Source organism: Coturnix japonica, chromosome 1 (genome assembly GCF_054131305.1).
Source record: "Coturnix japonica strain WE chromosome 1, WE-NBRP24, whole genome shotgun sequence".
NCBI classification, from domain to species: domain Eukaryota; kingdom Metazoa; phylum Chordata; class Aves; order Galliformes; family Phasianidae; genus Coturnix; species Coturnix japonica.
The window spans coordinates 175,754,756-175,778,953 of record NC_140663.1 but is presented as its reverse complement, the minus strand read 5'-3'; the positions used below and the strand labels follow the sequence as shown (position 1 = coordinate 175,778,953).

The 24,198-nt window shown below is 51.7% G+C and overlaps 2 protein-coding genes and 1 pseudogene across 2 annotated transcripts; all 3 read right to left on the bottom strand.

Annotated features, from left to right (window-relative positions):
• Nucleotides 1-5,092: 5,092 nt before the first annotated feature.
• LOC146762894 (ubiquitin carboxyl-terminal hydrolase 35-like) lies at nt 5,093-9,490 on the bottom strand (annotated as a pseudogene).
• Nucleotides 9,491-9,851: 361 nt separating this feature from the next.
• On the bottom strand, nt 9,852-13,617 carry LOC146762893 (uncharacterized). Its single transcript, XM_085541204.1, has 4 exons — nt 13,419-13,617; nt 12,625-12,729; nt 10,540-11,068; nt 9,852-10,326 (listed from the first exon to the last, which is right to left on the bottom strand). Exons 1-4 carry the CDS (start codon nt 13,615-13,617, stop codon nt 9,852-9,854), a joined length of 1,308 nt encoding a protein of 435 aa, XP_085397330.1.
• A 1,202-nt stretch (nt 13,618-14,819) lies between these two features.
• On the bottom strand, nt 14,820-19,951 carry LOC146762892 (ubiquitin carboxyl-terminal hydrolase 35-like). The gene is made up of 6 exons (XM_085541149.1): nt 19,831-19,951; nt 19,560-19,732; nt 19,343-19,467; nt 19,128-19,221; nt 17,992-18,105; nt 14,820-17,577 (listed from the first exon to the last, which is right to left on the bottom strand). The coding sequence occupies exons 1-6, from the start codon at nt 19,949-19,951 to the stop codon at nt 16,390-16,392; spliced, it is 1,815 nt and encodes a 604-aa protein (XP_085397275.1). The 3' UTR covers nt 14,820-16,389.
• Nucleotides 19,952-24,198: the final 4,247 nt, after the last annotated feature.

The window sequence follows — 24,198 nt, the reverse complement described above, 5'->3', positions numbered from 1 at the left end:
CCCTGTCACGGGCACAGGTAAATCTAGGTAACCTGTGACAGTTTGTTAGACTTGGATCTCGTCAAGGCAGAGGGTTGAGGCTCAGGGAATTCCTCCATGTGCCACTCCCACAAAGCAGGAAGCCGACATGGCAGCAGACGGAAGGTTTTGGAAGCCTCCTTGGACGCCAGTTTCATGGAAGACCCTGAATAACAGCTGGATGCCCTGTGCTTTTTTCTAACTTCAGCTCCAGCTCCATTTTGATTTGCCATCGGCAGCACCTCCAGCCTTGCAGAATTAAATAAAAGAAGCATGCTCTGATGTTTGTCTAGAAAAAAATACAAATGGGATTGTTGTCTGCGTTTGTAGCAGCATGGCTCCTGTGAAAGTAGGAATCAGGTAAATAGGGGCCTTTCATGAAGATTAAGTATCCTAGGCTTTGGGGAATCTCAGAAGAAAAGGACTAGTGGGACATGTCGACATTCCTATAGTTATAATACAATAATCCTGGTTATAGTCTGATTCCGCATGTCACCTCGGCATGGAGGAGGGCCCCCATGCACCCATCTCGGGGCTGGGCACCCAACTCCCAAATCCCACCTCCCTGTCACACCTCCACTTCTTCCCATCCATCGATTCATAGAATCATAGCGGCGCAGAATGCTTAGGGTTGGGAGGGACCTTGAAGATCATCCAGTTTCAGACCCCTGCTATAGGCAGAGACGCCTCCCTGTAGACCATGTTGTTCACGGCCCCATCCAGCCTGGCCTTGAATGCTTCCAAGGAGGGGGCATCCGATCCTCACTGGGTAACTTGTGCCAGTGCCTCACACTAAAGAATGTCTTCCTAATCTATGGCCTAAAACTAGCCTCTTCCCTATGAAAACCATTTCTTTGTTTCCCGTCTCTACTTGCCTGTTTAAAAAGTCCCTCTCCAGCTTTCCTGTAGGGTCCCTTCATGTTTGGGATGACCACTATAAGGTCCCCTCAGAGACTTCTCTTGGCCAAAGAGACCCAATTTTATCAGCCTGTTCCCATAGGAGATGTGCAGCAGGTCCTGCATTTTGGTTACAGCAACCCCAGGCAGCCCTACAGGCTTGGGGAGGTGTGGCTGGAAAGCTGCCTGAGGGAAAGGGACCTTGGTGTGCTGATGGACAGTCTGCTGATATAAGCCAGCAGTGTGTTTGCCCAGGCGGCCAACAAGGCCAATGGCATCCTGGTTTGTATCAGGAATGGTGTGGTGAGCAGGACTAGGGAAGTCATCCTGCCCTGTACTCGGCACTGTCCAGTGCCTCAACTCGAGTACTGTGTTCAGGTTTGGGCACCTCAGTACAGAAAGGACATGGAGGTGCTGGAGCTGGTCCAGATTAGGACAACAAAACTTGTGAAGGGCTTGGAGAATATGTCCTATGAGGAGAGGCTGAAGGAACTGGGGATGATTAGTCTGTGGAAAAGGAGGCTGAGGGGAAACGGCAGAGAGCGAGCAGATGGTTTTAACAAAGAGAAAACACAGTGGCAACGATCTGAGGAGTAACGGGAATTGACTACGTGTAACCAAATCAAACAAAACGGGAGAGATGAGAGTACCCAAGGTAGGAGTCAAACCACAGCAGTGCGAGGGCAGCGCAGGCTTTAGAGAGCGGCAGGGGTCCGGTCCGGAGTCCCACCCCACTTCCACTTTGTGCCAAGTCCTCCGGAAATGCCACCCCTCCCCTCCATGAACCCAAAATGCCCAAAATGGTGGTAACACGGAACCAGGACATTAACTCTTTAACTGCCACTGTTCTGCAGGATGTTCTGATGTGGAATAGCGGCAACAGAAATCACTCAACCACAACATTCCACCCCTTATTCCACAGCACCTCATCATGCAGAACATATATCTGCATAGGAACACACAATAAGTAACACGTGTTACATATGCATATACACATACGTGTACATGGAATCACTGACTGCACTCCCTAAGCATCAGATTTCCTTGTGTTACACACTGGACGTCCCAATTTTTCTCCATTAACCTCCACGTGCACCCAGGTCCCTGTGCAGAAACAGTTCCAAGGAGAGGTTTGCCCTGTCCATTGGCTGGAAGGACCCAAACTGCTTTTCCCGACACGTTCTTTATCTGTACTACAGGGTCCCTATCTCCCTCTACAGTGTGTTGGGACCTAAATCCTGTAGGACCATCTGGATTGACAGATCCTCTGGTGTTGACCAGCCAGGTGGCTTCTGCCAAATGCTTCTCCCAGTGCTTAAACATGGTTTTCAACAACCCATTGTATCCTTCAATCATACCAGAGGCTGGTGCATGATAGGGGATGTGATAAATCCACTTGATGCCATGTTCACTGGCCCAAATATCCACAAGTGAATATTGGAAATGAGTCCCATTATCAGACTCAGTTATTTCTGTGGTGCCATGTCGCCACAGGTCTTGTTTCCCAAGACCCACTATGGTGTTTCGGGTGGTAGCATGTGGTACTGCACATGTTTCAGTCCATCCAGTGGTTCCCTGCACCACGGAAAGCACATAACACCATTGAGAGATCGTGGCAAGGCGATATAATCAACCTGCCATGCCTCCCGGTGCCGCTTCTCTGTTTGTTTCCTCGAGCCCAGCTCCCATCTCCCTACCCCTTTCCCTTTTCCCCTTCCCCTTTGTCGGGGGCCGGGGGGACCACGGACCTACTGTCTCCCTGTCACGGACATAGATTGATCTAGATCACTCCGTGACAGTAAGGCTCTCCTATTCTGATGGTAAAATTGACAAGAGAGTCGCACTTGCTGCAATAACTGTGGCTCGATCAGCCTTACGGCTGCCCTCAGTTAAAGGAGCAGGCAATGCAGTGTGTGATCCTTTTGTAAGAGGCTTCAAAGCAGCTGGCCCGAGGGAGGGCACATAAATGTGAAAGGCGAGAAAAGGTGAGAAGAGGGCTGTACTGTCCATTGGAAACAAGGATAACAGGGAGGGAAGTGTGAGTGTGAGCACAGCCCAGCGTGCCCACACATTAGTGCAGCTGTAGGTGTGGGTTTTGAGGCATTCTGTTGTCTTTGCTCACAAGACCGTCGGGCTCCTGTGGGGACGTGGGCGCCGAATGGCGTCCGCACGCGATGGGTCCGTTGCGCGGCGCTGCGGTGGCCGTTGGGACCTGGTGACACCGTGGCTCAGCGGCTGGGGCCGCCCGTCTGCCTCGGTCCGTCGATGGGAAGCCACGGCGCTCTGTTTTGGGAAAGGACGCGGGGCCACTTGTCGCTTGCGCATCCCCCGGGGGCTGCGGCTGCCCCAGCGCCGGCCCCGCAGCTGGGAGCTGTGCTCAGAGCGGGCGGCCGTGGCTGGGCGTGCTGGGAAGGGCAGAGGCAGCCGCTGGGCTCTCCCACAGCTGTGCTGGCTTTGGGCACGGAGGGGGCAGCATACAAAGGAGACCAAGAGCCAGACCTCCACCTGGCCCTGCTGGTTTGGCCTGACCTGCACCAAAGGAATTGAGGGCTGGTAGAAAAATCCGGTCATTCCTGTGGAGCAGGGTCCGGTGGACACCAAGATTGTGACATCCACATGGCCCAGCTGATTTGACCTAACCTCCTGCCCTGTCTGGATGGAGGAAGAAAACCAGGTACTTCCTGAGGTGCAGCATCCAGTGGAAAACAAGATCCTGACCTCCACTTGGCCGTGTTGGTTTGGCCTGACCTCCTGCCCTGTCAGGGTGGAGGACGGGAAGAAAAACCAGGTCCTTCCTCAGGATCAGCATCCAGTTGAGAACAAGATCCTGACCTCCACCCGGCCCTGTTGGTTTGGCCTGACATGCACCAAAGGAACTGAGGGCAGGAAGAAAAATCAGGACATTCCTGAGAAGCAGCATCCTGTGGAGACCAAGAGAAGAATCTCCACATGGCCCTGCTGGCTTGGCCTGACTTCCTGCCCTGTCAGGACTGAGAAGCTGCATCCTGTGGAGACCAAGAGAAGAATCTCCACATGGCCCTGCTGGCTTGGCCTGACTTCCTGCCCTGTCAGGACTGAGAACAGGAAGACAAACCAGGTCTTTGCTGAGGAGCAGTGTTCAGAGGACACCAAGAGACATCTCTCCACATGGCCCTGCTGGTTTGGCCTAACTTCCTGCCCCATCAGGACTGACGACAGGAAGACAAACCAGGTCCATCCTGAGGAGAAGAGCCCAGAGGAGACCAAGGGCCAGACGTCCACCTTGCCCTGTTGGTTTGGCCTAACCTGCACCAAGGGAATGGAGGGCAGGAAGACAAATCAGGTCATTCTTGAGGGGCAGAGTCCAGTGGAGACCAAGAGGCAGACCTCCTCCCGGCCCTGTTCATTTGGCCTAACCTCTTGCCCCATTATGATCAAGGACAGGAAGACAAATGAGGTCCCTCCTGAGGGGCAACGTACAGAGGAGACCTCCACCTCGTCCTGGTGGCATGGTGTAATTTTCTTGTCCTGACAGGACTGAGAAAAGAAAGAAAAACCAGGTCGTTCCCCAGGAGCAACAACCCGTGGAGACCACGATTCTGACCGGCTACTGGCCCTGCTGGCTTGGCCCTTCCCAGTGCCCCACAGAGGTCTGGTACAGAGGCAGCAAGTTTGTTGTTCTCAACCTGTCCTCGTGGGAGAGGTGTTCTATCCATTGGATCCTTACTGTGGCTCTTCTATGGATGTGCTCCAACAGCTCCATGTCTCCATGTACTGAGGACTCCACTTCTGCTTTCTATAGTGTGCACTTACATAGGGTGCATACAGCGAATCTGGTTTTGTTCCATTCCTTTTTTAAGAAGTAGCCGGTGGGTTTAAGGGCCTTAGTTCAAGGCGTCTTAAATGACAGCCTGGTTGTCAAGTCTGGCAGGTCTGGCCCAGAGTAACCAAGTAACACCAGAGTTACCAAGTCCTAAAGACACATCTGGACAAACAGCTGGGTCTGCCGTGTCCTCTCACAGCACCCAGAGGTCACCGGTGACACAAGAAGGGCCCAGTGGAGCACAAAAGTCCCAACCAAAGCTGCTCGGTCTCAGCATCGTCCAGTTGCTGCTCAGTGCCGCCAAGCAAGCTTGCAGGCTCACCTCCCTGGGAATACTTGTAACGTGCGGAATCAAACACCATAAAACACATGAGATTATGGTGGAGGTATGTTTATTAGGGAAAATGGATGGAATTTTGAGAAATTATTAATTTGCTGTCCCGCTCTTTTAAGCATGTGTCACAAAGATGTGGTGGAGGACTCTGGTGGTGGCTGGATGAAGGATGTTTTGGACGTTGGATGTCTTTCTAGCTGTGAACTTTCAACCTTTTCAGGGGGCTGCACTGTGTTGTATCAGGAACTGTCTTCTTATGGAGTCTCTCCACCACAGCGGGGATGTTGGCAGGGTGGAAATGAAGACAGCTCTGTTCCTCGCCCCCTTTTCCTGCTCCTGTAGGAGAAACAACAGAAGTACACTGTTGTTATACACATGGAAATGATGCTTGGGAATTGCTCCCACCCTCTTTGTGCTGTCCCATTTGATCTGGACAATTTTCCCCCAAATAATCTGGTGTTGCTGAGACATGTAACTCATCTCTCAAAGTTGGTTGGAGAGATACATCAAAGTGTCGTATCTCTCCAGCCACATGGGTATCCCAAACCAGCACCTAGACACCCAATCTCAATGGGAAAGTGCAAGCTGTATACACCTGCGATATCTACCTGCAAGTAGAGGATGTTGTCTTTGGAGATGGCTTCCATCAAGTCCTTACTGAGGGAAGGACCGGCTGTGCAGTTTCCTGACTTCTGCCACAGCCGCATGCAGTGGGGAGCTTGGTCTCTCTGCCCGCTGCCTGTAGAAGAGCATGTAGGCAGTGGCACTAGGAAATAAAGAAGTCAGGTTGCTGATGGTTTCAAAGGAGCAGGTGCAAACCCTGTGGTCGTTGAAGAGGTACCACGGGATCTCAGAGTCCAGCTGCTTGTTGGAAGCCAGTTTTGGTGTCGCATCCAGAAGCTGTGTGTTGGGCACGGTATCGGTGCACTCTCTGCAGAAGCAGTAGTAGTGTCCGCTCTCGGAGGTGATGCCTGAGTGCACCACCACGCTGCAGAGGTCGTACACGGTGGACACGAAGGTGCTGCCCAGGTCAGATCTGCCCATCTCATGCTGACAGACGTTCTCAGTTTCCTCAGAGCTGACGTGGACGGGCAGTTTGAGCACCTCAGGAATGGAGACATTCTCCAGGATCTTTGTCCTCTTCATGGTCTTTGGGTCGAAGGAGAAGCGCAGCAGTGTGAGGATGAGGTAATGTGGGGCCTCTGTCAGCTCTGCCACCTTCTCAGCATCCTGCAAGGAAGCACATTTCTCGCAGTGGTATTGATTCTCTGCGGTCAGTCTCTCTGGGGATAGAAAACAGGTGATTAAATCCCCAAGAGATCGGGACTCCTTAGGAGCGCGTGTCTGCTCCCCAGAAGCCCAGTGAGCATCTCTGGTTGTATGTGCTGGTTCTCTGGGCTCCTGCAAACCCAGTATTTCCATCAGCACCGGCTGGGCTCCGGGATCTCCAGACACAGCAGGCTTCCTCCGGATCCAGGCAGATCCTGTTGGCTGCTTTTTGCGGGACTCAATAAACTGTGGGCCGATTTCTTCCACTTGTAAAACAGAGCTTCCTGGCCTGCACGTGGGCCTGTCTGATGGGGGGAACGCCAATGACAGGTCTGTGAATGCTTCTTCTCGTGAAGAGACGTTTAAACACTTCAAGCAACGAATCTTTGTCAGCATTTTTCCCCCAAACATCTTCTCAACCAGTGTCTTGTTTACGGATTGATGCTCCATGGCTTGAGACATCAAGCTGGATTCCTTGAGCTGCTGGTAGTAGATCTTTTCAGTTTCTTCTTCTTCATGTAATCTTTGGTAGAAGGAAAAAGATGAGAACAATAAAACATACAGCACGAGTTTCTACAGTATGGTTTCTGTGTGTGCACAGGGGCCTGATGCCAAGTGTGGTGGTGCAGAAGGCACAGATGGTCAACGTGTATTGACCCCACTTTGCAGGGCATCACCAGGACTCTGGGGACTTGGGATTTGTTGGTGAAAGAAAGGCAAAATCACCATTTTAGAGAGGAGGCTTGTCAGGCAAACAGTTTTCCTCTGAACGTGGGGCAATTTCAGAAATTTTCAAGCCCAATTCATTTCTTCCCCCCAGGTCGGCACAAACAGAGTTCTACTAAGAAGTCCCAGACCGGTTTTCCCATCTTTTACACCCAATCTCTGTTCTCAGCCGCTCGCACCACTTCAGAGGGGTCAGCATTTCATATGATGTGAATGCTTGGGGCATCACCACGTCTGGGCTCCAAAATTAATACTGCTTGCCACATACCGATTCAGGAGGTACTTGAGATACTCCGAGCAGTCCTGCTGAGAACCAGGGGTAAACCAGAATGGCTGGGAGGCAGACAGGAAGCTCTCTGGTGAGATGGCAGGTTGCTGGTAGAGAGAGGGAAAAACACATTTAAGCCACCGGGTCTCACTTCATATAGGAGAAGACTGGTTTGGTATGTGGCAACCAGCACTGGGAGGATTTCAGCCCTGCTGAACATCCCTCTGTTGGACTGCCACGGGGATAACAGATTCTATGTGCCCCCTTTAACCAGCATGTGTCAATTAGGTACTCATATGAAAAATACATGCATTTATTTCTTCATTCATTTTCAAAATGCTTTCTGTTCCTGACCCACAGAATTCTACTAACTTCAGCCTGAACTTAATTTGATCCTTAATTTGATACCAAGTCCATTTATTAAAAAAAGAAACCTATAAAAATCGACTAAACTTCCATCCATCCTCTGGTCTCTGCAGGGAGGTAAACTGCATTACCGGGCAACGTAATCAGTGCCTTTAGGCAATTGTTGTCACATTAATACAGTGGCAGACCCGTAATTGCCTGGAGAAATGACTTTACGTACTGGGCCAAAAGAAAAATAACTAGAAGGATTGTAGGAAATTACTGGGAAATCATTAAGTACAAGCTACACAACAAGCATGTACGTGAATGCACATCAAACACACCATAACCTGCTTGGAATAAACAGGCTCTTTTATGACCAAATGTGCAAGTTAAGATGTTCTCTACGTTACCCCCTGAAAGAGACCTGCAATGGATCTGTAATGGTGTAGCACCACAATGGAACAAGGCAAAGCTGCCAGTCAAGTCTTGGAAAACACAGAGGTGCAGGTCAGTGGGCTCACAGCAAGTGAAAAGTCAACATGGTGTCTCTGGGGGACAGACGGTTGCCTTCACCAATGCACTGAGATATGACCCATCTGGAGTCACTCATGCTAAATTTCAGGTTGGTGGAGAAAGGACTCCTAATTACTTTGTGTATGGGCTATTTTTCTTACTTTCCCTCAGATATGAAAGATTCACAACATCTGGAATCTAAAGGTTTGTTGCTGTTGTGGTTTTTGGACTTTGGTCCAAAGAAATAACTAGAACATGAAATAATTACCTGACTGTGCTCCAACAATGCAAAGAGCGACTTCAGTTTTGTCATCAGGGGCTGGAGGTCACTCTCGTTTAAATTCAACACTGAATGCCGAAAGCTGCAGAAGACAACCGCAGATGCAAAACAAGATGGACAATTAGCATTGTGGCAAGCACAGTGGAAGTGCAAAGAGCAACCCAACAGCAGTCCTAAGAGGGAACAAGGGAGCAACAACTCACTCTGAAGCCATGAAGAGAGACTGTATGACACTGTTCATGTAACAAGTTTTTCCCGAGTTCAATAAGCCAATCTTCCTTGACTGTGATTTGGAAGCCATGACTGGGAAGCAGGGCAGCTCGTACTTCTGGGAGGTACACGCATTTTGTCCATAGACATGTTCAATCCGTTCTGTGCTTGGAACTGGAAGAGCCTTGGAAAGAAAGTGGTGACACCAATCGTCATCTTTCAGATGGGCAAATGCAGAACTCCTCTGCAGGAGGTGTTCATGGAACAGCCCATCCTCATGTTGGCGTGCACCCAGTAGAAGACATTGCAGTCATCAAGGACTTTTCTGTGCACAAACCTTTGCTGGGCTGAGGCGTGCTCCCCCCCGCGGGCTGACCGTCCCCCTGAAAAGAACAGGCTGTCAGATGGACTCAAGTGGCTCATGGAAATCACTCTCCCTGCTCTCTGCTCCACCTGCCCCTTTCCCTTTTGCTTGCCCTACTCTCACACAGGCCCTGGAGCTCCCGAGGCAAAGATAAATGCAGCAGGGCATGCACTTTCCCTGGGCAGATTCTGGGAAATGGGCCCCTTCTCCTTCTTCAGGGGCTCCCATCAGGAACATTGCATCTGTGGGTGTCTTTTCTCTCCCGAATCCTGTACTGCCTTATGCCTTGAGCAGCAGCCTCCCCATACAAACAGATGCAGCACTCACTTGCTTTGATGCCTTTCCTGCTGGTCATCCACAGAAAGCACACTCTGGCTGGAGCTGGATGAGGAGTCTGCGGATGGTCTCGTGCTCTCCCTTGTGCCATGCTCCGTATTCATGCATTGCTGGAAGTCATGCATGTGCGTTTGGAGCTGGCATGGGTTCGTAAGCTCACTCTCTGTAGAACTTATTTTGTCCTCAGTCAGGCAGAGCAGGTTGGAAGCAACTTCGTTGTCCTTTTTCCGTCACTCTGTTTCTTTGGAAACTGACACCGTTTGTCCTGCTATCTGGAAGTGAGAGAACATGGGCAGCGTGAAAGGGATGCAGGCTCGTTTGGCAAAGCATCACCCTGCAGGGCTTTGGTTTGCACGGAGCATTTCCAGCCTCACAGGAATGCTCGGGGCAGCCCGTGAGGCTCACACCACCTCTGGTAGGCCCTGTGTTGTGCGGGGGTCTCCCACTGTGTGACAGCCCTGTGGCTGGACAAGTCCCTGGGGAGAGCTAACGGTCTTCTGGGGGTCTTCTTTCCTTAAAGGTCTCCAAGTTTATGGCCTTGATGGCTCCCTGCTGTGCAGACACAGTACCATCCCCGTGCAATTCAACTCGATCACTCACCTGTCCACGACGGCATCTTAGTCTTCTCCAGAGGCCGCAGGCCTTCCTCAACAGGCAGCAAATGCAGGTGATTACCAAGGGATCTATAAGGAGCCAGGTTGTCCTTCTTTGCACCAGGTAGTCCCGGAGGTGGGCCAGGAAGCAAGGCAAGCTGTAGACCTTCCACTTGGTGCCTGGGGACTGCTGCTTTGTGCCCTCAGGAACAACAACCTTGCTGCCTCTGTACCAGACCTCTGTGGGGCACTGGGAAGGGCCAAGCCAGCAGGGCCAGTAGCCGGTCAGAATCGTGGTCTGCACGGGTTGTTGCTCCTGGGGAAGGACCTGGTTTTTCTTTCTATTCTCAGTCCTGTCAGGACATGAAATTCCACCACGCCACCAGGACGAGGTGGAGGTCACCTCTGTACGTTGCCCCTCAGGAGGGACCTCATTTGTCTTCCTGTCCTTGATCATAATTGGGCAAGAGGTTAGGCCAAATGAACAGGGCTAGGATGAGGTCTGCCTCTTGGTCTCCACTGGACGCTGCCCCTCAGGAAGGACCTGATTTGCCTTCCTGTTGTCCGTTCCCTTGGTACAGGTTAGGCCAAACCAACAGGGCAATGTGGAGGTCTGGCTGTTGGTCTCTTCTGGGCTCTTCTCCTCAGGGCAGACCTGGTTTATCTTCCTGTCGTCAGTCCTGATGGAGCAGGAGGTTTGGCCAAACCAGCAGGGCCATGTGGAGAGATGTCTCTTGGTGTCCTCTGAACGCTGCTCCTCAGCAAAGACCTGGTTTGTCTTCCTGTTCTCAGTCCTGACAGGGCAGGAAGTCAGGCCAAGCCAGCAGGGCCATGTGGAGATCCTTCTCTTGGTCTCCACAGGATGCTGCTTCTCAGGAATGTCCTGATTTTTCTTCCTGCCCTCAGTTCCTTTGCTGCATGTCAGGCCAAACCAACAGGGCCAGGTGGAGGTCTGGCTCTTGGTCTCCACTGTATGCAGCTTCTCAGGAAGGTCCTGATAGGCAGAGACAGCTCCCTGTAAACCATGTTGCTCACAACCCCATCCAGCCTGGCCTTGAATGCTTCCAGGGTGGGGGCATCCAAACCTCACTGGGCAACTTGTGCCAATGCCTCACACTAAAGAATGTCTTCCTAATCTATGGCCTAAAACTAGCCTCTTCCCCTTGAAAGCCATTTCCCTGTTTCCCATCTCTACCTGCCTGTTTAAAAAGTCCCTCTCCAGCTTTCCTGTAGGGTCCCTTCATGTTTGGGATGACCACTATAAGGTCCCCTCAGAGACTTCTCTAGGCCAAAGAGCCCCGATTCCATCAGCCTGTTCCCATAGGAGATGTGCTACAGCCCTCTGATCATCTTTGTGGCCCTCCTCTGGACCTTCTCCACCAGCTCCATGCACTTCTTGTGTTGGGGGCTCCAGAAGTGGATGCAGTACTGCACGTGGGGACTCACAAGAGTGGAGCACAGGGGCAGAATCACCTCCCTCAACCTGCTGGTCACACTTCTCCTTATGCAACCCTGGATATGGTTGGCTCCCTGGGCTGCATGCAGACACTGACAGCTCCTATTGAATCTTTCATCGAGCCACGCTCCCAGGTCCTTCTCCTCAGGGCTGCTCTCCAGCCATTCTTACAACATTCATAGTACACCAAGGTGGGAGGGAGTGTTCATCTGCCAGGAGGCAGAAAGGCACTACAGAGGGACCTGAATAGACGGGATGAATATGCCAAGGTAACCTGTGTGGGTTTCAATAGGGCCAAGTGTCAGGTCCTGCATTTTGGTTACAACAACCCCAGGCAACCCTACTGGCTTGGGGAGGTGTGGCTGGAAAGCTGCCTGAGGGAAAGGGACCTTGGTGTGCTGATGGACAGTCTGCTGAATATGAGCCAGCAGTGTGTTTGCCCTGGTGGCTAAGAGAGCCAATGGCATCCTGGTTTGTATCAGGAATGGTGTGGTGAGCAGGACTAGGGAAGTCATTTTGCCCTGTACTCGGCACTCTCCAGTGCTGCAACTCGAGTACTGTGTTCAGGTTTGGGCACCTCAGTACAGAAAGGACATGGAGGTGCTGGAGCTGGTCCAGAGAAGGACAACAAGGCTTGTGAAGGGCTTGGAGAATATGTCCTATGAGGAGAGGCTGAAGGAACTGGGGATGATTAGTCTGTGAAAAAGGAGGCTGAGGGGAAACGGCAGAGAGCGAGCAGATGGTTTTAACAAAGAGAAAACACAGTGGCAACGATCTGAGGAGTAATGGGAATTGACTACGTGTAACCAAATCAAACAAAACGGGAGAGATGAGAGTACCCAAGGTAGGAGTCAAACCACAGCAGTGCGAGGGCAGCGCGTGCTTTAGAGAGCGGCAGGGGTCCGGTCCGGAGTCCCACCCCACTTCCACTTTGTGCCAAGTCCTCCGGAAATGCCACCCCTCCCCTCCATGAACCCAAAATGCCCCAAATGGCAGTAACACGGAACCAGGACATTAACTCCTTAACTGCCACTGTTCTGCAGGATGTTCTGATGTGGAATAGCGGCAACAGAAATCACTCAACCACAACATTCCATCCCTTATTCCACAGCACCTCGTCATGCAGAACACACTTGTCTGCATGCAGAGCACCTCGTCTGCATAGGAACACACAATAAGTAACATGTGTTACATATGCATATACACATACGTGTACATGGAATCACTGACTGCACTCCCGGAGCATCATATTTCCTTGTGTTACACACTGGACGTCCCCGTTTTTCTCCATTACCCACCACGTGCACCCAGGTCCCTGTGCAGAAACAGTTCCAAGGAGAGGTTTGCCCTGTCCATTGGCTGGAAGGACCCAAACTGCTTTTCCCGACACGTTCTTTATCTGTACTACAGGGTCCCTATCTCCCTCTACAGTGTGTTGGGACCTGGATCCTGTAGGACCATCTCGATTGACAGATCCTCTGGTGCTGACCAGCCAGGTGGCTTCTGCCAAATGCTTCTCCCAGTGCTTAAACATGGTTTTCAACAACCCATTGTATCGTTCAATCATACCAGAGGCTGGTGCATGATAGAGGATGTGATAAATCCACCTGATGCCATGTTCACTGGCCCAAATATCCACAAGTGAATCTTGGAATTGAGTCCCATTATCAGACTCAGATCTTTCTGTGGTGCCATGTCGCCACAGGTCTTGTTTCGCAAGACCCAATGTGTTGTTTTGGGCTTTAGAATGGGGTGCTGCACATGTTTCTGTTCACCAAGGGTTGCCTCCACCATGGTAAGCACATAGGAAACACTGCGAGATCGTGGCAAGGTGATATAATCAACCTGCCATGCCTCCCCATATTTATACTTCAGCCATCGCACTTGTCTCCAGAGTTTTCATGCTCTTGCCTTGTTTAATCATCTCATAAGTTTCACAGTCATGAATAAGCTGTGCATTAGCGTCCATAGTTAAGTCCACCCCTCGGTGTCTGGCTCACTTACATGTCGCATCTCTTCCTTGATGGCCCGAGGTCTCACGGGCCCATTGAGCTAGAAAGAATTCACCCTTGTTCTGCCACTTCAGGTCTCTTTGAGCCACCTCAATTCTGGCAGTTCGATCTTCCTGATGGTTGTTTGGCTGTTCTTCAGCAGCCCTACTCTTGGGCACATGTGCATCCACATGGCATATCTTTATAACCATATTCCTTATTGGGGCAGCAATGTCTTACATAGAATCATAGAATCACAGTGTTGGAAAGGATCTACAAGATCATCTAGTCCAACCACCCTCCCTTTACAATACCTACAGAAAAACCACTAAACCATATCTCCTACCTCCCTATCCTGACGCCTCTTGAACACTGCCATGAATGGTGACTCAAGCACCTCCCTGGGCAGCCATTCTGCCTGACCACTCCCTGAGATAAAAGGTTCTTTCTTATTGTCATGGTTTTGTAATCTTTCCTATTGGTATTCCACATCATAACATCATGTGGAACACAGAGAAGAACTGCATGTCCCAGAGGACCTCACGGTCAAAGAGGGAAACAAGTCCAAGAAGTGATGCCGTCTCTCTCTCTCTCACTTCCTGGCAGCGGGTATGGTTGTGCTTCCAAGCTGTGGTGTCTTCAGTTCCAAAGTAGGCTTCGGAAACCTCTCTCTTTCCCCTTTATTTTACTTGATTTATTTGCCTCAATTTCAATTAAACAGTAATTAGTAAAATAAGTTTTCTTCCTTACATTGGTGCCGCTTCTGTGTTTGTTTCCTTGAGCCCAGCTCCCATCTCCCTACCCCTTTCCCTTTTTCCCTTCCCCTTTGTCGGGGGCCGGGGGGCCCACGGACCTACTGTCCCCCTGTCACGGACATAGATTGATCTAGATCACTCCGTGACAGTAAGGCTCTCCTATTCTGATGGTAAAATTGACAAGAGAGTCGCACTTGCTGCAATAACTGCGGCTCGATCAGCCTTACGGCTGCCCTCAGTTAAAGGAGCAGGCAATGCAGTGTGTGATCCTTTAGTAAGAGGCTTCAAAGCAGCTGGCCCGAGGGAGGGCACATAATGTGCCAGGCGAGAGAAGGTGAGAAGAGGGCTGTACTGTCCATTGGAAACAAGGATAACAGGGAGGGAAGTGTGAGTGTGAGCACAGCCCAGCGTGCCCACACATTAGTGCAGCTGTAGGTGTGGGTTTTGAGGCATTCTGTTGTCTTTGCGCACAAGACCGTCGGGCTCCTGTGGGGACGTGGGCGCCGAATGGCGTCCGCACGCGATGGGTCCGTTGCGCGGCGCTGCGGTGGCCGTTGGGACCTGGTGACACCGTGGCTCAGCGGCTGGGGCCGCCCGTCTGCCCCGGTCCGTCGATGGGAAGCCACAGCGCTCTGTTTTGGGAAAGGACGCGGGGCCACTTGTCGCTTGCGCATCCCCCGGGGGCTGCGGCTGCCCCAGCGCCGGCCCCGCAGCTGGGAGCTGTGCTCAGAGCGGGCGGCCGTGGCTGGGCGTGCTGGGAAGGGCAGAGGCAGCCGCTGGGCTCTCCCACAGCTGTGCTGGCTTTGGGCACGGACGGGGCACAGTTAATTCTCTCCTAGTCCCCACCAAGCAGCGCAGCACGCCCCCAAGGTGTGGGGGTGCTTTCACCCCGTGCGTGGCGCTGTGGGATATCGGGACTGCGGGGACATGGCTGCGCTCCTGGGGCTGAGTGGCGTGGAGGATGCTGCCTCCTGCTCCCACCTTTGGCCCCAGCATTGTCCTGCCGAGCTGCTGCAGGGCTTGGGCAGCACATGGCAGTAGTGGTCGCTCAGCGGCGTCAGCCTGGTCCCCATCACCACCTCGTGTCCCATCGTGATGCTGGAGGGAACACGGAACACTCAGAGATGAAGCCGGGGGTGAGGAAGTGCTGCTGAAATCCCAGCCGTGAGCAGAACCAGCAGCGCTGCCCAGAGCTGCCAGAAGGGCCAAAGGACAGTCGGGCTGTGTGGCAACCCGCTCCTATTTTGGGAACAGAAATGAGCTCCTTTTGCATCCCATGGCGGGGGCAGCTCTGTGCCACAGGCACAGCAGAGACACTCACCTCTTGGAGCAAACACGCTGGGACCCGCGATTGCCCCCAGCTGTTCCCATCGTGCCTGTATGAGTCGTGCTTGTCCACGTGTGTCCATGGAGCTGAATGGAAAATCCCACTGAGGTCCCCTGAGGCCGTGGGCAGTGATGGCAGCAGGACATGAGGAGTCCCCTTGCCCACGACTGTGCCTCACCAAGCTGGCTTGGGAACGGCGACCTGGTGCCATGATGGCTGCTCTCAGGTTACCTCGCAGCCTGCTGTTCTCCAGGCTGCCCAGCCTCAAACACCATAAAACACATGAGATTATGGTGGAGGTATGTTTATTAGGGAAAATGGATGGAATTTTGTGGAATTATTAATTTGCTGTCCCGCTCTTTTAAGCATGTCACAAAGATGTGGTGGAGGACTCTGGTGGTGGCTGGATGAAGGATGTTTTGGACGTTGGATGTCTTTCTAGCTGTGAACTTTCAACCTTTTCAGGGGGCTGCACTGTGTTGTATCAGGAACTGTCTTCTTATGGAGTCTCTCCACCACAGCGGGGATGTTGGCAAGGTGGAAATGTAGACAGCTCTGTTCCTCGCCCCCTTTTCCCGCTCCTGTAGGAGAAACGACAGAAGTACATTGTTGTTACCCATATGGAAATGATGCTAGGGAATTGCTCCGAGCATCTTTGTGCTGTGCCCTTTTGCTCTGGACAATTTTCCCCCCAAAATAATCTGGTGTTGCTGAGACATGTAACTCATCTCTCAAAGTTGGTTGGAGAGATACATCAAAGTGTCGTATCTCTCCAGCCACATGGGTATCCAAAACCAGCACCTAGACACCCAATCTCAATGGGAAAGTGCAAGCTGTATACACCTGCGATATCTACCTGCAAGTAGAGGATGTTGTCTTTGGAGATGGCTTCCATCAAGTCCTTACTGAGGGAAGGACCGGCTGTGCAGTTTCCTGGCTTCTGCCACAGCCGCATGCAGTGGGGAGCTTGGTCTCTCTGCCCGCTGCCTGTAGAAGAGCATGTAGGCAGTGGCACTAGGAAATAAAGAAGTCAGGTTGCTGATGGTTTCAAAGGAGCAGGTGCAAACCCTGTGGTCGTTGAAGAGGTACCACGGGATCTCAGAGTCCAGCTGCTTGTTGGAAGCCAGTTTTGGTGTCCCATCCTGAGGCTGTGTGTGGGGCACGGTATCGGTGCACTCTCTGCAGAAGCAGTAGTAGTGTCCGCTCTCGGAGGTGATGCCTGAATGCACCACCACGCTGCAGAGGTCGTACACGGTGGACACGAAGGTGCTGCCCAGGTCAGATCTGCCCATCTCATGCTGACAAATGTTCTCAGTTTCCTCAGAGCTGACGTGGACGGGCAGTTTGAGCACCTCAGGAATGGAGACATTCTCCAGGATCTTTGTCCTCTTCATGGTCTTTGGGTCGAAGGAGAAGCGCAGCAGTGTGAGGATGAGGTAATGTGGGGCCTCTGTCAGCTCTGCCACCTTCTCAGCATCCTGCAAGGAAGCACATTTCTCGCAGTGGTATTGATTCTCTGCGGTCAGTCTCTCTGGGGATAGAAAACAGGTGATTAAATCCCCAAGAGATCGGGACTCCTTAGGAGCGCGTGTCTGCTCCCCAGAAGCCCAGTGAGCATCTCTGGTTGTATGTGCTGGTTCTCTGGGCTCCTGCAAACCCAGTATTTCCATCAGCACCGGCTGGGCTCCGGGATCTCCAGACACAGCAGGCTTCCTCCGGATCCAGGCAGATCCTGTTGGCTGCTTTTTGCGGGACTCAATAAACTGTGGGCCGATTTCTTCCACTTGTAAAACAGAGCTTCCTGGCCTGCACGTGGGCCTGTCTGATGGGGGGAACGCCAATGACAGGTCTGTGAATGCTTCTTCTCGTGAAGAGACGTTTAAACACTTCAAGCAACGAATCTTTGTCAGCATTTTTCCCCCAAACATCTTCTCAACCAGTGTCTTGTTTACGGATTGATGCTCCATGGCTTGAGACATCAAGCTGGATTCCTTGAGCTGCTGGTAGTAGATCTTTTCAGTTTCTTCTTCTTCATGTAATCTTTGGTAGAAGGAAAAAGATGAGAACAATAAAACATACAGCACGAGTTTCTACAGTATGGTTTCTGTGTGTGCACAGGGGCCTGATGCCAAGTGTGGTGGTGCAGAAGGCACAGATGGTCAACGTGTATTGACCCCACTTTGCAGGGCATCACCAGGACTCTGGGGACTTGGGATTTGTTGGTGAAAGAAAGGCAAAATCACCATTTTAGAGAGGAGGCTTGTCAGGCAAACAGTTTTCCTCTGAACGTGGGGCAATTTCAGAAATTTTCAAGCCCAATTCATTTCTTCCCCCCAGGTCGGCACAAACAGAGTTCTACTAAGAAGTCCCAGACCGGTTTTCCCATCTTTTACACCCAATCTCTGTTCTCAGCCGCTCGCACCACTTCAGAGGGGTCAGCATTTCATATGATGTGAATGCTTGGGGCATCACCACGTCTGGGCTCCAAAATTAATACTGCTTGCCACATACCGCTTCAGGAGGTACTTGAGATACTCCGAGCAGTCCTGCTGAGAACCAGGGGTAAACCAGAATGGCTGGGAGGCAGACAGGAAGCTCTCTGGTGAGATGGCAGGTTGCTGGTAGAGAGAGGGAAAAACACATTTAAGCCACCGGGTCTCACTTCATATAGGAGAAGACTGGTTTGGTATGTGGCAACCAGCACTGGGAGGATTTCAGCCCTGCTGAACATCCCTCTGTTGGACTGCCACGGGGATAACAGATTCTATGTGCCCCCTTTAACCAGCATGTGTCAATTAGGTACTCATATGAAAAATACATGCATTTATTTCTTCATTCATTTTCAAAATGCTTTCTGTTCCTGACCCACAGAATTCTACTAACTTCAGCCTGAACTTAATTTGATCCTTAATTTGATACCAAGTCCATTTATTAAAAAAAGAAACCTATAAAAATCGACTAAACTTCCATCCATCCTCTGATCTCTGCAGGGAGGTAAACTGCATTACCGGGCAACGTAATCAGTGCCTTTAGGCAATTGTTGTCACATTAATACAGTGGCAGACCCTTAATTGCCTGGAGAAATGACTTTATGTACTGGGCCAAAATAAAAATAACTAGAAGGATTGTAGGAAATTACTGGAAAATCATTAACTACGAGCTACACAACAAGCAAGCATGTGAATGCACATCAAACACACCATAGCCTGCTTGGAATAAACAGGCTCTTTTATGACCAAATGTGCAAGCTAAGATGTTCTCTACGTTACTCCCTGAAAGAGACCTGCAATGGATCTGTAATGGTGTAGCACCACAATGGAACAAGGCAAAGCTGCCAGTCAAGTCTTGGAAAACACAGAGGTGCAGGTCAGTGGGCTCACAGCAAGTGAAAAGTCAACATGGTGTCTCTGGGGGACAGACGAGTGCCTTCACCAATGCACTGAGATATGACCCATCTGGAGTCACTCATGCTAAATTTCAGGTTGGTAGAGAAAGGACTCCTAATTACTTTGTGTATGGGCTATTTTTCTTACTTTCCCTCAAATATGAAAGATTCACAACATCTGGAATCTAAAGGTTTGTTGCTGTTGTGGTTTTTGGACTTTGGTCCAAAGAAATAACTAGAACATGAAATAATTACCTGACTGTGCTCCAACAATGCAAAGAGTGACTTCAGTTTTGTCATCAGGGGCTGGAGGTCACTCTCGTTTAAATTCAACACTGAATGCCGAAAGCTGCAGAAGACAACCGCAAATGCAAAACAAGATGGACAATTAGCATTGTGGGAAGCACAATTCCAGTGCAAAGAGCAACCCGGGAGCAGTCCTAAGAGGGAACAAGGGAGCAACAACTCACTCTGAAGCCATGAAGAGAGACTGTATGACACTGTTCATGTAACAAGCGTTTCCCGAGTTAAATAAGCCAATCTTCCTTGACTGTGATTTGGAAGCCATGACTGGGCAGCAGGGCAGCTCGTACTTCTGGGAGGTACACGCATTTTGTCCAAAGACATGTTAAGTCCGTTCTCTTCTTGGAACTGGAAGAGCCTTGGAAAGAAAGTGGTGACACCAACCATTATCATTTGGGTGGGCAAATGCCGAACTCCTCTGCAGGAGGTGTTCGTGGTGCAGATCTTCCTCATGTTGGTGTGCACCCAGTAGAAGACATTGCAGTCATCAAGGACTTTTCTGTGCACAAACCTTTGCTGGGCTGAGGCGTGCTCCCCCCCGCGGGCTGACCGTCCCCCTGAAAAGAACAGGCTGTCAGATGGACTCAAGTGGCTCATGGAAATCACTCTCCCTGCTCTCTGCTCCACCTGCCCCTTTCCCTTTTGCTTGCCCTACTCTCACACAGGCCCTGGAGCTCCCAAGGCCAAAGATGAACGCAGCAGGGCATGCACTTGCCCTGGGCAGATTCTGGGAAATGGGCCCCTACTCCTTCTTCAAGGGCTCCCATCAGGAACATTGCATCTTTGGGTGTCTTTTCTCTCCCGAATCCTGTACTGCCTTCTGCCCTGAGCCGCAGCCTCCCCATACAAACAGACTGCAGCACTCACTTGCTTTGATGCCCTTCCTGCCCGTCATCCACAGAAAGCACACTCTGGCTGGAGCTGGATGAGGAGTCTGCGGATGGTCTCATGCTCTCCCCTGTGCCATGCTCCGTATTCATGCACTGCTGGATGTCATGCATGTGCGTTTGGAGCAGGCAGGGGGTCGTCAGCTCACTCTCCGCAGATCTTATTTTGTCCTCAGTCAGGCAGAGCAGGTTGGAAGCAACTTCGTTGTCCTTTTCCTGGCACTCTGTTTCTTTGGAAACTGAGGCCGTTTGTCCTGCTATCTGGAAGTGAGAGAACATGGGCACTGTGAAAGGGATGCAGAGCATCACCCTGCAGGGCTTTGGTTTGCACGGAGCATTTCCAGCCTCACAGGAATGCTCGGGGCAGCCTATGAGGCTCACACCACCTCTGGTAGGCCCTGTGTTGCGCAGTGGTCTCTACTGAGTGATAGCCCTGTGGCTGGGCAAGTCCCTAGGGAGAGCTAATGGACCTCTGGGGGTCTGCTTTCCTTAAAGGTCTCCAAGTTTATGGCCTTGATGGCTCCCTGCTGTGCAGACACGGTACCCTCCCTGTGTAATTCATCTCAATCACTCACCTGTCCATGGCGAATTCATCGTCCACAGGCCTTCCTCAACAGGCAGCAAATGCAGGTGATTACCAAGGGGTCTATAAGGAGCCAGGGTCTTTTTCTTTGCACCAGGTAGTCCCGGAGGTGGACCAGGAAGCAAGGCAAGCTGTAGAGCTTCCACTTGGTGCCTGGGGACTGCTGCTTTGTGCCCTCAGGAACAACAACCTTGCTGCCTCTGTACCAGACCTGTTTAGGGCACTGGGAAGGGCCAAGCCAGCAGGGCCAGTAGCCGGTCAGAATCGTGGTCTGCACGGGTTGTTGCTCCTGGGGAAGGACCTGGTTTTTCTTTCTATTCTCAGTCCTGTCAGGACATGAAATTCCACCACGCCACCAGGACCAGGTGGAGATCACCTCTGTACATTGCCCCTCAGGAGGGACCTCATTTGTCTTCCTGTCCTTGATCATAATTGGGCAAGAGGTTAGGCCAAACAAACAGGACCAGGATGAGGTCTGCCTCTTGGTCTCCACTGGACGCTGCCCCTCAGGAAGGACCTGATTTGCCTTCCTGGTATCCGTTCCCTTGGTGCAGGTTAGGCCAAACCAACAGGGCAAGTTGGAGGTCTGGCCGTTGGTCTCCTCTGGGCTCTTCTCCTCAGGACGGACCTGGTTTATCTTCCTGTCGTCAGTCCTGATGGAGCAGGAGGTTAGGCCAAACCAGCAGGGCCACGTGGAGAAAAGTCTCTTGGTGGCACTTCCTGGTCAGGATCATTATAGCCATCTTGGTGTTGTTAATAAGTTTTACCTGTACAGTAGTAAGGTGCTCTATGTGCCTGTCCCAAGGTGCTGGAAGGGAGTACGAGGTCTGGAAGAAAAATGAGCTAAGACAAAAGGTAGAGAGGGGAGCCTATTTTGAGACCCATTAAGAATCACGCAGGTAAAAGCCTGCTAGATTAAAGAAAAGGGGGGAAGTGAAGAGTGAGAAAAGCCCCAGAATCCAGGCAAGGTAACACTTTGCTATAGAAAGGGAAAGGGGAACTTCACAGAAACCAAGACAAAGGGTAACTGTAGGTAGTTGACATTTAAAAGGGCAGGGAAAGGGGGAATTACAGACACTTAGTCTAAAGAAAACCAGAGAATAGGGCAATAAAGATAAGAGGGAACTGCCCGGAGACCTCTGACAAGAAGAAGGATTAGATACCCCCGGGCAAGACGACGCCAGTGTGGGAGAGCGATAACGGCAAGAACAACGGATAACGCCAAAAGAAAACAGAAGAAGAATTTCACCCCAAAACAGCGGCAAGGGTCGCGGGGAATGGGGCCACGGCGAATGGGGTCATAGGGAATGTAATGAATATGTAACCAAACTGGGGAGGAGACTATGGATTATGTATTAGCTTGACCTATATCTGTAACACACCTTTATCCTTATGGTGTGCAAGTGAGGTGAAGCTATCCCCCTTGCACCACGGTGTACGCGCATGACTCATTAAACATACCTGCTTTATAACTATTTCGTGGTTATTGAGTTTGATTCTGCAAGTCAATTCCACATCATAACGTCATGTGGAGCACAGAGAAGAAGAACTGCACGTCCCAGAGGACATACGGTCGGAGAGGGAAACAAGTCAAAGTGATGCCGGCTCTCTCTCTCTCTCACTGCCTGGCAGCAGGTATGGTTGTGCTTCCAAGCTGCTGTGCCTTCAGTTCCAAAGTAGGCTTCTCGGTCTTCGGAAACCTCTCTCTTTCTCTTTTATTTTACGTGATTTATTTGCCTCAATTTCAATTAGATTGTAATTAGTAAAATAAGTTTTCCTCCTTAGATCGGTGCCGCTTCTCTGTTTCCTTGAGCCCAGCTCCCATCTCCCTACCCCTTTCCCTTTTCCCCTTCCCCTTTGTCGGGGGCCGGGGGGACCACGGACCTACTGTCTCCCTGTCACGGACATAGATTGATCTAGATCACTCCGTGACAGTAAGGCTCTCCTATTCTGATGGTAAAATTGACAAGAGAGTCGCACTTGCTGCAATAACTGTGGCTCGATCAGCCTTACGGCTGCCCTCAGTTAAAGGAGCAGGCAATGCAGTGTGTGATCCTTTTGTAAGAGGCTTCAAAGCAGCTGGCCCGAGGGAGGGCACATAAATGTGCCAGGCGAGAAAAGGTGAGAAGAGGGCTGTACTGTCCATTGGAAACAAGGATAACAGGGAGGGAAGTGTGAGTGTGAGCACAGCCCAGCGTGCCCACACATTAGTGCAGCTGTAGGTGTGGGTTTTGAGGCATTCTGTTGTCTTTGCTCACAAGACCGTCGGGCTCCTGTGGGGACGTGGGCGCCGAATGGCGTCCGCACGCGATGGGTCCGTTGCGCGGCGCTGCGGTGGCCGTTGGGACCTGGTGACACCGTGGCTCAGCGGCTGGGGCCGCCCGTCTGCCTCGGTCCGTCGATGGGAAGCCACGGCGCTCTGTTTTGGGAAAGGACGCGGGGCCACTTGTCGCTTGCGCATCCCCCGGGGGCTGCGGCTGCCCCAGCGCCGGCCCCGCAGCTGGGAGCTGTGCTCAGAGCGGGCGGCCGTGGCTGGGCGTGCTGGGAAGGGCAGAGGCAGCCGCTGGGCTCTCCCACAGCTGTGCTGGCTTTGGGCACGGAGGGGGCAGCATACAAAGGAGACCAAGAGCCAGACCTCCACCTGGCCCTGCTGGTTTGGCCTGACCTGCACCAAAGGAATTGAGGGCTGGTAGAAAAATCCGGTCATTCCTGTGGAGCAGGGTCCGGTGGACACCAAGATTGTGACATCCACATGGCCCAGCTGATTTGACCTAACCTCCTGCCCTGTCTGGATGGAGGAAGAAAACCAGGTACTTCCTGAGGTGCAGCATCCAGTGGAAAACAAGATCCTGACCTCCACTTGGCCGTGTTGGTTTGGCCTGACCTCCTGCCCTGTCAGGGTGGAGGACGGGAAGAAAAACCAGGTCCTTCCTCAGGATCAGCATCCAGTTGAGAACAAGATCCTGACCTCCACCCGGTCCTGTTGGTTTGGCCTGACATGCACCAAAGGAACTGAGGGCAGGAAGAAAAATCAGGACATTCCTGAGAAGCAGCATCCTGTGGAGACCAAGAGAAGAATCTCCACATGGCCCTGCTGGCTTGGCCTGACTTCCTGCCCTGTCAGGACTGAGAAGCTGCATCCTGTGGAGACCAAGAGAAGAATCTCCACATGGCCCTGCTGGCTTGGCCTGACTTCCTGCCCTGTCAGGACTGAGAACAGGAAGACAAACCAGGTCTTTGCTGAGGAGCAGTGTTCAGAGGACACCAAGAGACATCTCTCCACATGGCCCTGCTGGTTTGGCCTAACTTCCTGCCCCATCAGGACTGACGACAGGAAGACAAACCAGGTCCATCCTGAGGAGAAGAGCCCAGAGGAGACCAAGGGCCAGACGTCCACCTTGCCCTGTTGGTTTGGCCTAACCTGCACCAAGGGAATGGAGGGCAGGAAGACAAATCAGGTCATTCTTGAGGGGCAGAGTCCAGTGGAGACCAAGAGGCAGACCTCCTCCCGGCCCTGTTCATTTGGCCTAACCTCTTGCCCCATTATGATCAA